The following is a 15868-nucleotide window of genomic DNA, read 5'->3' as shown; positions in this document are numbered from 1 at the left end:
ACTCCCCTTGCTGGCTTGTCTACTGAACAGACAACAGGATTGGACTTCCTGGTTCGGTATTTGTAGTTCAGTTTATTGGATACTGTCACTCAATGCTCTCAGTTATATATAATCGGAAGTGTAGATACTTCTCTAGTATGTACATAATATATATAACACTTCCAATTTATACTATATTTGGATATTTTTTTATGTGTAGATAACTTGCACATTTCCGCGTAGTAATCAGTATGTAAAAATTACAACTCCCAGGACTAGGTTGAAAGGACGTTGATAAATCACGTGATTGACCGAGGAAGCTTGGTTGTGTCAGCTGACGGCTTAGCTTGCTGTCTTTTTCCCTCAAGACGTCGGAATGCCAGCAATGTGTACCCAGTAAGCCCATTTATTCATACATTTAGCCGTTCCGTGCAAATTTTCCGTCAGAATATGTACTTCATGAAATGCATGCGTGGAGGATCTGTTGTTATTGCGTATTAATTAATGAATGAGCAATGGAATTTATTGAGACGTGGTTTTCCTAAACATGATTGAGTGCACACAGTGCCTTCAGAAAGTATTCACACCCCTTGACTTTTTCCTAATTTTGTTGTGTTACAGCCTGAATTCTAAATTGATTAAATTTAGATTTTGTTTCACAGGCCCACGCACAAAATAGCCCATCATGATAACGTGGAATGGTTTTAGATTTGTTAGTTGTTATGGCAAGCCTAAATAAGTGCAGGAGTAAACATTTACTTAAGTTGAATGGACTAACTTTGTGTGCAATAATGGTGTTTAACATGATTTTTGAATGACTACCCCATCTCTATACCCCACACATACAATTATCTGTAAGGGTCCTCAGTCAAGCAGTGCTTTTCAAGCACAGATACAACCACAAAGACCAGGGAGGTTTTCCAATGCCTTGTAAAGAAGGGCAACATTGGTAGATGTGTATAAATAAATAAAGCAGACATTGAATATCCCTTTGAGCATGGTGAAATTATTCATTACACTTTTGATGGTGTGTCAATACACCCAGTCACTACAAAGATACAGGCGCCCTTCCTAACTCTGTTGCCAAAGACGAAGGAAACCACTCAGGGATTTCACCATGAGACCAATGGTGACTTTAAAACAGTTCTAGTTTAATGGCTGTGATAGGAGAGAACTGAGGATGGATAAACATTGAAATTACTCCACAACACTAAGGTAAATGACAGCTTAAAAAGAAAGAAGCCTGTACAGAATACAAATATTCCAAAACATGCATCCTTTTTGCAATGTGGCAAAGAAATGAACTTTTATGTCCTGAATACAAAGTATTATGATTGGTGCAAACAACGCATCACTGAGTACCACTCTTCATATTTTCAAGCATGGTGATGGTTGCATCATGTTATTGGTATGCTTGTCATCAGCAAGGACTAGGGAGGTTTTTGGAGGATAAAAATAAACAGAATAGAGCTAAGCACAGGCAGAATACTAGAGGAAAACCTAGTTCAGACTGCTTACTGACAATGGGAGACAAATTCACCTTCCAGTAGGACAATAACCTAAAACACAATGTAAAATATACACTGGAGTTGTTTACCAAGATGACATTGAATGTCCCTGACTGGCCTAGTTAGTTGACTTAAATCGTCTTTAAAATCTATGGTAAGATTTGAAAATGTCTGTCTAGCGATGATCAACAACCAACTTGACAGAGCTTGGAAGAATTATTGTATGATCCAGGTGTGCAAAGCTCTTAGACTCACAGCTGCTAAAGGTGATTCTAACATGTATTGACTCAGAGGTTTGAATACTTATGTAAATTAGAGTTTGTATTTAATTTTCAATAAATTGCTAATATTTTTTGAAAGCATGTGTTCACTTTGTCATTATGGGGTATTGTGTGAAGATTGGTGAGAGAGAAAATCTATTTAATCCATTTTGAATTCAGACTGTAAAACATAATGTGGAATAAGTAAAGGGGTATGAATGCTTTCTGAAGGCACTGTATTTAAATCCCCATGATCTATCTGCAAGGAGTGGACTGTCCATTGTCTTTGCAGACAGCTACTTAGCCAGATAGTTGCAATTTTTCCTCCCAAGTACCAGCAAACTAGCTTTCTATTAAAGCCCCATTGTCCTATCTAATCTTCCAATTTGTACTTTCTGTTGCTAGGTCATGTGCCTACTTCTTGTTACTTCCCTCAAAACAGTATCTCAAATTGAAATGTTCCCCATATGACGTCATTACATATTATTCTCGTTCCAAATGCATGAATCTACACACATGACAGGAAAGGAAGGTTGAGAGAAAGGGAACAATGTCCTTTTTAGAATACTGCATTTCATTCAAAGCATGGTTTGTGCAATGGAAAGATGAGTACTAAGTCAGGCTTATATAGTCTGCAACTCTCATTGTCCTTTGTATCTCTCTAGACCCCAAGGGGGTATACCCAGTTTACAGCCGGTCCCCCCTTTGGGTTCTCAGCTGATGGTAAGGATCACAGCTGGCTCCATGTGAACTACAATCCCCACGCTCTGTTTAATCCTGGCGCTCTGTCTAAACACAAATAAGCTTAACTTGCGATACGGTTTTGTGAAACCTTCCGAACTTAACTTTCATATAAGCGAGAAAGAATCTTTAGAATACAAAATATACACTTACTGTGCGCATTTTAGCAAAGTTTCACCCTGATGTTTTTACACACAGCCTCTGCTACGACACATCCTCTCACCTTGCGCTCGCATTTCCATTGGACCATTCCATTCCACATTTCCAGTGTTTCTCTAAGTACAGCTAGGTGCAATTTTCCTTAACTGCGTACAGTAAGTGGATCTTTTGTATTTGAAAAAGTATTTCTTCCTTATGAGAGTTAAGTTCCAAACGTTTCCAAAACTGTAACGGGTGCCAGGCATATTTCCATTTAGACAGAGCATTTGGGAAGCGTTGGGGAATTTGCCTCAAGCGGCAAACAGCTTTGTGAATAGACGGTATACCGTTTAACCTGATCATCTATTGAATGGGCTAGGTCCTCTGTAGCTCAGTTGGTAGAGCATGGCACTTGCATTGCCAGGATAATGGGTTTAATTGCCAGGACCACTCATGCTTAAAGTGTATGCACGCATGGCTATAAGTCTCTTTGGATAAAAGCGTCTGCTAAATGGCATATATTAAATCCCAGGGTGCATCTCAATGGTCTAAAGGTATGTCCTTTCCTCATCTCCTTTCTTTCTGCATTTGTACTGATGTTAATAGACTGGACAGGTGAACGCAAAAGAGCTGCTTTAGACTAATGAGATGTCAAAGTGTGCACAAATCCTGCAGATTATCTGGAGACCAAAGGTTTCTCCGAAGCCAGACTTTGACCCAATGTCACTGATATCACCAACCCTGCAGCAGAGAATACCAAACAGGAATTTAAAGCAATTTTTTTATCACAATTTTCTGAGTTGGTAACCAGTGCTGTCTGTTTGTGCTATAATTGTAGCCAACTCCTTGGTCACCCATTGTCATGCCAAACAATGTTTGGCTTAACAATGGCAGCAATGGAGTTAGTTGGCAAGAGCACAAACAAATCTGGGACCAGGCTACTGAGTTGGACCTTCAAGACCAGTACTATTGAGCTGTATTGAATGTGCGTTTCTCTCTATAGCGTCCAGCCCATCGAGTGGACCACTGACTGTAAGAACCAGAAGTGAGTATTGAGGAACTGCTGATCAGGTCACATGTCGTGTGGGGGTGGGGTTAAACCAGGAGAATTCTCTCTCCTGGGGACAGTCAAATGCTATTTTAAGATTAGGTTTTGGGTTAGTGGTTAAGGTTGGGATTAGGGAAAATAGGATTTGGATATTTCATTTTATTTCGCCACAAGGGTGGAAGAACAAAATGTGTGTGCTCTGTGTGTGTTTTCTCCTAGTTATGATGGCGTAGTCTTGGTGACCCAGAGTTATGACACGCTGCCCAAGGAGCTGGAATGTCTGAAAGCACCTCTGCAGGACTACAGCTCTGTGAGTCACGCGCACACACCCACACCAACAACATAGATAGATGAATATACTCCTCCTACTTTCTCTTCTCCTCTCTCATTTCTCCTCAAGGTGGACTGTGGTCTGGGAGATAAGGTGGTGGTGTTGATGGTTCCGGGGTTGCCTGGTAAACGCTTGGTGTTTGCGTCCACCGGGCCCGTTAACCGGGACTACGATGACGTCCGACGCTTCAGCGACGCAGCCGTTAATGGCATCAAGAGGTACAAGTCAACACCAAATACACACACACACACAAAATGTACCAAGAGGTTACTACATATCTGTATTCCTGTCCTGTGTGTATCTCTCCCATTCATTACCATGTACTGTGGGTATTTCTTCAGGGCCATGAAAGCAGGCATGCAGCGCCCCCTGCTGGTCTGTCCTCGTCACAGCAGCTATGACAGGAGCACCATGGTTGCTGCCCTAGGGGCCCTGCACGCCCTCTACATGGTGAGAACACTGAATCGATACCTGAACACTGACGATTTCTTCCATTGTTTTATTGTGCAATGTTTCGAGCTGAAGGCACTCCTATGCCCCCCCCCCCCCAAAAAAAAAATAAACAGACCCTTTGCACACAGGTGGAGCTCGATTGTCTTTTGCTCCAAATGTGGTGCTGACATTCATCCTTTATCCACAATCTCTCTCTTTCCCCTCTCACTCTCTTCCCCCTCTCTCACTCTCTTCCAGCCTCTGGAGGTGAGGGAGGTGTCTGTGAAGCCAAGCCAGTATAAAGTGTGTGTTCTAGGGTTGTGGGTGGACCAGGAGGCCCAGGGGAAGGAGTTGGTGGACCTGGTCTCCGCTCTGGAGAGTGGACGGTGAGTTGCGCATTTTTATATGTTAAATGTGATCATGCTGAACAGATTTTCCTCAAGGGCCCATTAGGTCTGTTGGGATAGATTTTCCTCCATCTTGGAATTAAACATTTCCGCCACATCCTACGATGTCGCACTTCCTCATCTGCGGTGAAAGGTGACGGTACTAGAGCGGTGTCAGACCATGAGACATCGGTTGTTTTGCTTTAGGACGGCCACAGGCCTCACAAGATTCATCTGAAGGTCGCCCGGTATATATATATTTTTAAATGTATGGAAGCATATATGGAGACTGTTTAGTGCCAAAAATAAAGGGTTACATACATTGGGGGGGGGGAACTATCTGTTGTTCCATGTAGTGAATGTGTTATTACATGGGCTAATAGCAGTAGGGCCAAAAAAAAAGATATATATATATATATATGTAATGTTTTTGCATAGTTTTGGTCTTGACGATGGCCTCTCAACTTAAGGGTAATGAAGGAAAAAGGAAACCGCACACTGCTCTTGATAGTATCACTGATATTTAATAAGCTTACGTATCGGCCTCATGGCCCTCGTCAGAGCTTTTGTGAATTATTTTTGAAATTAGCACCCTTATGTAGACCTAGCACCACCCAAATCCGTTCAACACATCGAAAGGGGTTGGAGGCAAAGGAAAAATAAAGTGCTACCAAATATACCAATATGCATTTCATAAATATTACAGAACTGTATAAATATCAAATCAAATTTTATTTGTCACATACACATGGTTAGCAGATGTTAATGTGAGTGTAGCGAAATGCTTGTGCTTCTAGTTCCGACAATGCAGTAATAACCAACGAGTAATCTAACCTAACAATTCCACAACTACTACCTTATACACACAAGTGTAAAGGGATAAAGAATATGTACATAAAGATGTATGAATAGGCGAGATGCAGTAGATGGTATCGAGTACAGGATATACATACAGTGGGACAAAAGTATTTAGTCAGCCACCAATTGTGCAAGTTCTCCCACTTAAAAAGATGCGAGAGACCTGTAATTCATCATAGGTACACTTCAACTATGACAGACAAAATGAGAAAAAAAATCCAGAAAATCACATTGTAGGATTGTTAATGAATGTATTTGCAAATGATGGTGGAAAATAAGTATTTGGTCAATAACAAAAGTTTATCTCAATACTTTGTTATATACCCTTTGTTGGCAATGACAGAGGTCAAACGTTTTCTGTAAGTCTTCCCAAGGTTTTCACACACTGTTGCTGGTATTTATTGCCCATTCCTCCATGCAGATCTCCTCTAGAGCAGTGATGTTTTAGGGCTGTTGCTGGGCAACACGGACTTTCAACTCCCTCCAAATATTTTCTATGGGGTTGAGATCTGGAGACTGGCTAGGCCACTCCAGGACCTTGAAATGCTTCTTACGAAGCCACTCCTTCGTTGCCCGGGCGGTGTGTTTGGGATCATTGTCATGCTGAAAGACCCAGCCATGTTTCATCTTCAATGCCCTTGCTGATGGAAGGTTTTCACTCAAAATCTCACGATACATGGCCCCGTTCATTCTTTCCTTTACACGGATCAGTCGGCCAGGTCCCTTTGCAGAAAAACAGCCCCAAAGCTTGATGTTTCCACCCCCATGCGTCACAGTAGGTATGGTGTTCTTTGGATGCAACTCAGCATTCTTTGTCCTCCAAACACGACGAGTTGAGTTTTTACCAAAAAGTTATATTTTGGTTTCATCTGACCATATGACATTCTCCCAATCTTCTTCTGGATCATCCAAATGCTCTCTAGCAAACTTCAGACGGGCCTGAACATGTACTGGCTTAAGCAGGGGGACACGTCTGGCACTGCAGGATTTGAGTCCCTGGCGGCGTAGTGTGTTACTGATGGTAGGCTTTGTTACTTTGGTCCCAGCTCTCTGCAGGTCATTCACTAGGTCCCCCCGTGTGGTTCTGGGATTTTTGCTCACCGTTCTTGTGATCATTTTGACCCCACAGGGTGAGATCTTGCGTGGAGCCCCAGATCGAGGGAGATTATCAGTGGTCTTGTATGTCTTCTATTTCCTAATAATTGCTCCCACAGTTGATTTCTTCAAACCAAGCTGCTTACCTATTGCAGATTCAGTCTTCCCAGCCTGGTGAAGGTCTACAATTTTGTTTCTGGTGTCCTTTGACAGCTCTTTGGTCTTGGCCATAGTGGAGTTTGGAGTGTGACTGTTTGAGGTTGTGGACAGGTGTCTTTTATACTGATAACAAGTTCAAACAGGTGCCATTAATACAGGTAACGAGTGGAGGACAGAGGAGCCTCTTAAAGAAGTTGTTACAGGTCTGTGAGAGCCAGAAATCTTGCTTGTTTGTAGGTGACCAAATACTTATTTTCCACCATAATTTGCAAATAAATTAATTAAAAATCCTACAATGTGATTTTTCTGGATTTTCTTCCCTCATTTTGTCTGTCATAGTTGAAGTGTACCTATGATGAAAATTAAGTTTTAAGTTTTTAAGTGCGAAAACTTGCACAATTGGTGGCTGACTAAATAATTTTTTGCCCCACTGTATGAGATGAGTAATGTCGGTATGTAAACATTATATTAAGTGGCATTGTTTAAAGTGGCTAGTGATACATCTTTTACATCAATTTCCATTATTAAAGTGGCTGGAGTTGAGTCTGTATGTTGGTAGCAGCCACTCAATGTTAGTGGTGGCCGTTTAACAGTCTGATGGCCTTGAGATAGAAGCAGTTTTTCAGTCTCTCGGTCCCTGCTTTGATGCACCTGTATTGACCTCGCCTTCTGGATGATAACGGGGTGAACAGGCAGTGGCTCGGGTGGTTGTTGTCCTTGATGATCTTTATGGTCTTCCTGTGACGGGTGGTGTAGGTGTCCTGGAGGGCAGGTAGTTTGCCCCCGGTGATGCGTTGTGCAGACCTCACTACCCTCTGGAGCGCCTTACGGTTGTGGGCGGAGCAGTTGCCGTACCAGGCGGTGATACAGCCCGACAGGATGCTCTCGATTGTACATCTGTAGAAGTTTGTGAGTGCTTTTGGTGACGAGCTGAATTTCTTCAGCCTCCTGAGGTTGAAGAGGCGCTGCTGCGCCTTCTTCACGATGCTGTCTTTGTGGGTGGACCAATTCAGTTTGTCCGTGATGTGTACGCTGAGGAACTTAACTTACTAGGGGGGTGCTCCCTCTGCTGTTTCCTGAAGTCCACAATCATCTCCTTTGTTTTGTTGACGTTGAGTGTGAGGTTATTTTCCTGACACCACACTCCAAGGGCCCTCACCTCCTCCCTGTAGGCCGTCTCGTCGTTGTTGGTAATCAAGCCTACCACTGTAGTGTCATCCGCAAACTTGATGATTGAGTTGGAGGCGTGCATGGCCACACAGTCGTGGGTGAACAGGGAGTACATGTGAGGGCTCAGAACGCACCCTTGTGGGGCCCCAGTGTTGAGGATCAGCGGGGTGGAGATGTTGTTACCTACCCTCACCACCTGGGGGGTGGCCTGTCAGGAAGTCCAGTACCCAGTTGCACAGGGTGGGGTCGAGACCCAGGGTCTCGAGCTAGATGACGAGTTTGGAGGGTACTATGGTGTTAAATGCTGAGCTGTAGTCGATGAACAGCATTCTCACATAGGTATTCCTCTTGTCCAGATGGGTTAGGGCAGTGTGGTTGCCATTGCGTCGTCTGTGGACCTATTGGGGCGGTAAGCAAATTGGAATGGGTATAGGGTGTCAGGTAGGGTGGAGGTGATATGTTCCTTGACTAGTCTCTCAAAGCACTTCATGATGACGGAAGTGAGTGCTACGGGGGGGTAGTCGTTTAGCTCAGTTACCTATTAAACACGTCTGTAAAACCACAATGAGGACATAGCAAGTTTTCATTAATCATTGGGTACATCGTACAAAAACATCAGCGTAATCTTAAATAGGCACATAATTCATGTTCAAATTCACAACATAACATGCATAGGCATTTCATCATTAAGTCCTTTAGGAAATGATGTCTGATGGATGAAAATCCAAAAACATTCTCTTTTACTCAGAGTATTATTAATATCACCTCCCCTGTCTGATATCTTAACTTTCTCTATGCCACAAAATCTAAAAGTAGAAATGTCATGCTTTAGATCATTAAAATGTACTGCGACTGGATAATCCCTGTCGTTTCTCCTGATTGAACTTTTATGTTCACTAATTCTCTGTTTGAGAGTGCGGGAGGTTTTAACGACATAGCAGAGCCCACATGGACATTTAATAATGTAAATAACATGGGTGATGGAACACGTAATAATGTCATTTATTTGGAACTGTTTTCCTGTGTGTGGGTGGCAGAAATATTCACACTTCATCATATTGTTGCACTGTGCGCATCCTCTGCATTTATAGCTACCATTTGGTAGAGAGCGTAAAAGGGCCTGGCTGGTTTTCTTTTGTGGCTGGCAGTTGGCATGAACCAATTTATCGCGTAAATTGCGACCTCCTATACACAATAAGTGGTGGATTTTTAAAATCAGCCGGCAAAGCTGGGTCCGATGATGAAATATGCCAGTGTTTAGCGGGTCTTTTTTGTAACAGTTCATCTCGTGTTTTTCCCCATGCCAAATTAAGAGCTTCATCCACACATTGTGGCGAATACCCTCTTCTTAGAAACCCAGTGCGCATCTCCGCTGCTTTTCCTAGATAATCCTCTGTGGAGTGGCATACAAGGCGCAGTCGGAAAAATTGGCTTCTTGGAAGTCCTCTTTTTATTGGCTCAGGATGGAAGCTGTCCCCCTGCAATAGAGTATTTCTGTCTGTTTCTTTCCTATACAGAGTTGTAAACAGGGTTCCATTTGATTTTTCAATCCACATATCGAGATAATGAACACGTTGAGTGTCACATTCAATAGTGAATTTGAGATTGGGGTCATTGAGTAGTGCCATAAAATCTGACGGCTCTTTTTCAGTTCCTTCCCATATGCAAAAAAACGTTGTCAATATAACGATACCACTTCAGGACTTTATTTAAAAATAGATTTTAGTTTTCATTATTAATCAACAAAACTTTCTTCAAAAAGACCCACATGAAGGTTAGCATAACTCAGAGCGAATGTGGAGCCCATCAATGTTCCATTCTTTTGGAGGTACTATTCATCATCAAACCTAAAATAGTTGTACGTCAAAACATATTCAGCCAGCTCTAGAATGAAGCTTGTTGGTGGATATTCATTAGTATCTCTGTCTCCCAAATAGTGTGCTAGTGCTGCCAGCACTAGCACACCTGTCTACATAAGGTCCCACAATTGACAGTGCATGTCAGAGTGAAAACCAAGCCGGGGTAGGCCGTCATTGTAAATAAGAATTTGTTCTTAACTGACTTGCCCAGTTAAATAAAGGTTACATAAATAAAAACATTGCGGGACTGCGGTTGGGTTTGGGAACATGGGAGTCAGACAGAAAGCCAGTGAGTGTGGGCGGGAGCGGATGAAGAAAACGGTCTGTGCAGACCTCTACTGTGCACCATGTTTACATATCTGGCATTACTCATCTCATGTGTTTTCTATACTATTCTACGGTACCTCATTCACGTAATAATGCGTACATATCTTGCATTAATAATCTCATATGTGTATTCTGTTTTTCTATACTATTATACTGTATCTTAGTCCTTGCCGCTCTGAGATCGCTCGTCCATGTGTATATAGTCTTAATTCATTCCTACTTAGATGTGTGTATTGGGTATATGTTGTGTAATTTGTTAGATATTACTGCACTGTCGGAGCTACTAGCATTTCGCTACACCCGCATTAAGTTCTGCTAATCACGTGTATGTGACCAATAACATTTGATTTGACAATGAAGCCTGTAACGTTAGAGCTGTTTATTACTGTGTCAGTGTTAAAAGTAGGGAATTGACTAGGGTAACTGACCAATCAATAAAAACAAAACACCCGTCTCAACGTCAACAGTGAAGAGGCGACTCCAGGATGCTGGCCTTCTAGACAGAGTTGCAAAGAAAAAGCCATATCTCAGACTGGCCAATAAAAATAAAAGATGAAGATAAGGCACAAGAACAGACACTGGACAGAGGAACTCTGCCTAGAAGGTCAGCATCCTGGAGTCACCTCTTCACTGTTGACGTTGAGACTGGTGTTTTGCGGGTACTATTTAATGAAGCTGCCATTTGAGGACTTTTGAGGCGTCTGTTTCTCAAACGAGACACTAATGTACTTCTCCTCTTGCTCAGTTGTGCACCGGGGCCTCCCACTCCTCGTTCTATTCTGGTTAGAGACAGTTTGCGCTGTTCTTTGAAGGGAGCGTTGTACGAGATCTTCAGTTTCTTGGCAATTTCTCACATTGAATATTCTTCATTTCTCAGAACAAGAATAGACGGATGAGTTTCAGAAGAAAATACTTTGTTTCTGGCCATTTTGAGCCTGTAATCGAACCCACAAATGCTGATGCTCCAGATACTCAACTAGTCTAAAGAAGGCCAATCCTTTAATCAGCACAACAGTTTTCAGCTGTGCTAATATAATTGCAAAACGGTTTTCTAATGATCAATTAGCCTTTTTAAAATGATAAACTTGGATTAACTAACACAACGTGCCATTGGAACACAGGAGTGATGGATGCTGATAATGGGCTTCTGTACGCCTATGTAGATATACCATAACAAATCTGCCATTTCCAGCTCCAATAGTCATTTACAACATTAACAATGTCTACACTGTATTTCTGATCAATTTGACGTTATTTTAATGGACAAAAATGTGATTTTCTTTCAAAAACAAGGACATTTATAAGTGACCCCAAACTTTTGAATGGTAGTGTGTATATATGATCTTTCTCTCTCCAGGCTTGCTTGCCGTGACATAGGAGGGTCTGATCCTGAGAGGATGGCTGCTCCTCGTGTAGCTGAGTACGTCCAGGCCCTCTTTAAGGAGAGCCTAGTACAGGTGAGAGAGACATGCTTTAATCATACATCCAAAAAAAAAGAAAAGGGGATGGTATCTCCCAAAAAGACAACAGAAGTATTTTATTCATAGGGCTTTTTTATTGGTTAAAAAAATGTGTTGCTGTCATTGTCAAAGCTCTTAGTTGTGGTCTTTTTGGGAGATGCCATCACCTTTTCTTTGTTGGAATATGACTTTACGTAGATGAGCACCCCATGCCATAGAAGCCTTTAGTAGCGCCAGCATATGTCATTTCTACTTCTCTCAAGTACTGGATCTCACTAATGTGTTAATGTGATAATGCTGAGCCGGCCTGTCTCAGGTGGATGTGGTGAGTGATCTGAAGGTGCTGGAGAAGGAGTATCCCTGCCTCGCTGCTGTGAACCGCTGTGCCAATGGTAAGTGTGTGTGTACAGTGCATTCGGAAAGTATTTAGACCCCTTGACTTTTTCCACATTTTGTTTCGTTACAACCTTATTTTAAAATCGATTTAGATTGTTTATTCCCCTCAAGCTACACACAATACTCCATAATGACAAAGTAAAAACAGGTTTTTAGAAAGAAAAAAACACAGAAATATCTCATTTACATAAGTATTTACACCCTTTACTCAGTACTTTATTGAAGCATCTTTTGCAGCGATTACAGCCTCAAGTCTTCTTGGATATGACGCTACAAGCTTGGCACACCTGTATTTGGGGAGTTTCTCCCATTCGTCTCTGCAGATCCTTTCAAGCTCTGTCAGGTTGGACGGCGAGCATCATTGCACAGCTATTTTCAGGTCTCTCCAGAGATGTTCAATCGGGTTCGTCCAGGCTCTGGCTGGGCTACTAAAATACATTCAAAGACTTGTCATGAAGCCAACCCTGCGTTGTCTTGGCTTTGTGCTTATGGTCGTTGCCCTGTTGGAAAGTGAACCTTCGCCCCAGTCTGAGGTCCTGAGTGCTCTGGAGTAGGTTTTCATCAAGGATCTCTTTGTACTTTGCTCTGTTAATCTTTCCCTCAATCCTGACTAGTCTCCCAGTCCCTGCTGCTGAACAACATCCCCACAGCATGACGCTGCCACCACCATGCTTCACCGCAGGGATGGTGCCAGGTTTCCTCCAGACGTGACACTTAGCATTCAGGCCCAAGAGTTCAATCTTGGTTTCATCAGACCAGAGAATCTTGTTTCTCATGGTCTGAGAGTCTTTAGGTGCCTTTTAGCAAACTCCAAGCGGGCTGCCATGTGCTTTTTACTTAAGAGTTCTGTCTGGCCACTCTACCATGAAGGCCTGATTGGTGGAGTGCTGCAGAGATGGTTGTCCTTCTGGAAGGTTCTCCCATCTCCACAGAGGAACTCTGGAGCTCTGTTAGAGCTCCATCGGGTTCTTGGTCACCTCCCTGACCAAGACCCTTCTCCCCGGATTGCTCAGTTTGGCCGTACTCCAGCTCTAGAAAGAGTCTTAGTGTTTCCAAACTTCTTCCATTAAAAATGATGGCGGCCACTGTGTTCTTGGGGACCTTCCATGCTGCAGAAATGTTTTTGTACCCTTCCCCAGATTTGTGCCTCAACACAGTCCTGTCTCTGAGCTCTACGGACAATTCCTTTGACCTCATGGCTTGGTTTTTGCTCAGACATGCACTGCTTTAACTGTGGGACCTTTCTATAGACAGGTGTGTGCTTTTCCAAATCATGTTCAATGAATTGAATTGACCACAGGTGGACCAAGTTGAAGAAACATCTCAAGGATGATCAATGGCAACAGGATGCACCTGAGCTCAATTTCCTGTCTCATAGCGAAGGGTCTGAATACGTATATAAATAAGGTATTTCTGTTTTTTAATAATCCTTTTTAGAACAAGGCTGTAACATAACAAAATGTTGAAAAATTCTAGGGGCCTAAATACTTTTCGAATGCACTGTGTGTGTGTGTGTGTCTTTTTCATCCATGTGGGTTTGTCTTCTGTAGCTGTGCCTCGTCACCAGGCCAGAGTAATCAAGCTGCAGTACTGTGGAGAAGGACCCATTCAACACACACTGATGCTGGTCGGCAAGGTGAGCAGGAGAGAGAGGAGGAGGAGGGGGAATTATGAATTGATAATGGAGTGGGGTGTTCCTATCATGTCATGACCATGTTTTTCTGTGTGTAACATGCATGCATTTATGTGTGTGTGTCTCTCTCTCTCTCTCTCTCTCTCTCTCTCAGGGCATCACCTATGACACCGGTGGAGCTGACATCAAGGCTGGTGGCATCATGGCTGGCATGCACAGAGATAAGTGTGGTGCTGCTGCCGTGGCTGGGTTCTTCCAGGTAAATAACTAATACTTTGTTACCCCTCAGTGATCACTAGTGGACTCATAGTCCCTGACATAGTCTGTTACTCCTGCTAACATGTAGCTGTGTCCTGTCAGGTCCTGGCCAAACTCAAGCCCAAGCATCTGAAGGTGGTGGGTGGCATGGCGATGGTGAGGAACAGCGTGGGCTCAGGTCAGTGTGATGTCGTGGGGTGGGGGTTTCACCCATAGAAATAGAATCTAGAAAATAAAAATCTAACATAGATTATATTTCAATGGTTTCACCTACTGAGTAGTTGGTGGCCTCTTCCTGCTCTCTTGTAAATATGTGTGTGTGATATGTTCTGTCTCTCTGACAGAATGAGGGTTTAAGGACTGTGTGTTGTGTTTCTCTCTCTCTGTTCTGTCAGATTGCTACGTAGCTGATGAGTTGGTGGTGTCCCGTGCGGGTCGCAGGGTTCGCGTAGGGAACACCGATGCTGAGGGACGCATGGTGATGGTCGACCTGCTTTGTGAGATGAAGGAGAAGGTAAAGGATACACAACTCTATTCCACGTCCTCCCCCACTCTCCCTGTACCTCCTGTCTGTCACCTTAATCTTATGTCTTCCTCTACAGGCGGTGCATGAGGTATCTCCTCAGCTGTTTACCATTGCCACTCTGACAGGACATGCCATCAGAGCCATGGGACCCAACTACTCTGTGTGTACTGAACCTTACACACACACAGTATCTGTACTGTACGATACACAAGCTCTTTATATAATAGCACACTGGCCATGGTGAGAATGATTGCTAATAATGTAAAGTTATTGATTTAAACTCTTTCGGTTATAGATCATCATGGACAACGGAGCTGCCCATCGCTCTGGCAATGCCCGTCAGTGGCAGAAAGGTGAGACGCTCGACACACACTATTCAAACAAATCAGCAAACCAGGGTTTACAGGTCGGAACATGGGTTTTCTGGTATGAACAAGGTGTATGTAACCTGTTAGTCCTTTCTCTTTCACTCTCTGTAGCAGGGGAGGTTCTGGGTGATCTGTTTGAGGTGTCCAGTATCAGGCGTGAGGACTATGACTTCCATAAGGGGAAGTCCGAGTATGAGGAGATTCTGCAAAGCAACAACCTACCATCCTCTGCTACCCCCCGTGGACATCAGACCCCCGCTGCCTTCCTCATCATGGCCTCTGGGCTGGACAAGGTACACACACACACTCCACAGCCCTGTTCATAACCCTGAATCTAACCTAATCGCTTTTTTTTTGTGTTTCTTGTTTCTCTCCATCAGCACGGCGTGGACTCTGGCACTCCTCTGCCTTACTCTCACATCGACATCGCTGGCTCTAGCGGCCCCTTCCCTGGTGTTCCCACCGGCGCTCCAATCCTCGCCATGGCTACCAACTACATCCTACCCAGTGCCTATCAACCCAACGACGCCCTGCCCAGAGCCTAGCAATTTGATGATAGAAATAGAATGTGTCGAATGGACCCTATTTTCCATCTCATGAGAAATGTCACATAGAGCAGTCCTGATAGTGCCAGTTCAATTGATGCTTCACAAAGTATTCATGAACACAGATATCCATCAATGCGATCAAGATCTGTTGTCCTATAGATTTTATTTCTAAGCTACTGCACTATCATTCAACCTCAAATGTCAATTTTTTTCTACCCCTATTTCTAACATGGGTCACTGTATTGAATACACTCTCAATTACCAAACATGCTTTGTTGTTCATGCAGCCATTTTGTGAGTTGCAGGTCATGTGGTTGTGTGCCAGACAATATCAAGTACAATATCAAGAATAATACATTGTTTTTGTTTATTTCAATCAATGTTAGCT

At 43.1% G+C, this 15868-nt stretch overlaps 1 protein-coding gene across 1 annotated transcript; it reads left to right on the top strand.

Annotated features, from left to right (window-relative positions):
- Positions 1-15833, top strand: LOC110525830 (putative aminopeptidase W07G4.4). Its single transcript, XM_036979969.2, has 16 exons — positions 1-375; positions 3630-3671; positions 3894-3984; positions 4075-4223; positions 4347-4455; positions 4696-4823; positions 11649-11748; positions 12068-12143; positions 13698-13783; positions 13935-14039; positions 14141-14216; positions 14434-14552; positions 14641-14724; positions 14860-14917; positions 15044-15225; positions 15313-15833. Exons 1-16 carry the CDS (start codon positions 356-358, stop codon positions 15475-15477), a joined length of 1590 nt encoding a protein of 529 aa, XP_036835864.2. The 5' UTR covers positions 1-355; the 3' UTR covers positions 15478-15833.
- The last annotated feature ends 35 nt before the right edge of the window (positions 15834-15868 follow it).

Source organism: Oncorhynchus mykiss, chromosome 6 (genome assembly GCF_057628025.1).
Source record: "Oncorhynchus mykiss isolate SJ-2025 chromosome 6, ASM5762802v1, whole genome shotgun sequence".
Taxonomy (NCBI): domain Eukaryota; kingdom Metazoa; phylum Chordata; class Actinopteri; order Salmoniformes; family Salmonidae; genus Oncorhynchus; species Oncorhynchus mykiss.
Note: the sequence above shows the minus strand (reverse complement) of the source record. Positions and strands in the feature narration are given on the sequence as shown.

What these genes read in the sequence shown, in the direction of transcription:
- LOC110525830 (XM_036979969.2), top strand. Translation starts at nt 356, where the DNA reads ATGCCAGCAATGTGTACCCA. An exon ending in CCGTGGCTGGGTTCTTCCAG is followed by an intron (nt 14,040 to 14,140) that starts GTAAATAACTAA and finishes GTGTCCTGTCAG; the next exon opens with GTCCTGGCCAAACTCAAGCC. An exon ending in CCATGGGACCCAACTACTCT is followed by an intron (nt 14,725 to 14,859) that starts GTGTGTACTGAA and finishes TTTCGGTTATAG; the next exon opens with ATCATCATGGACAACGGAGC.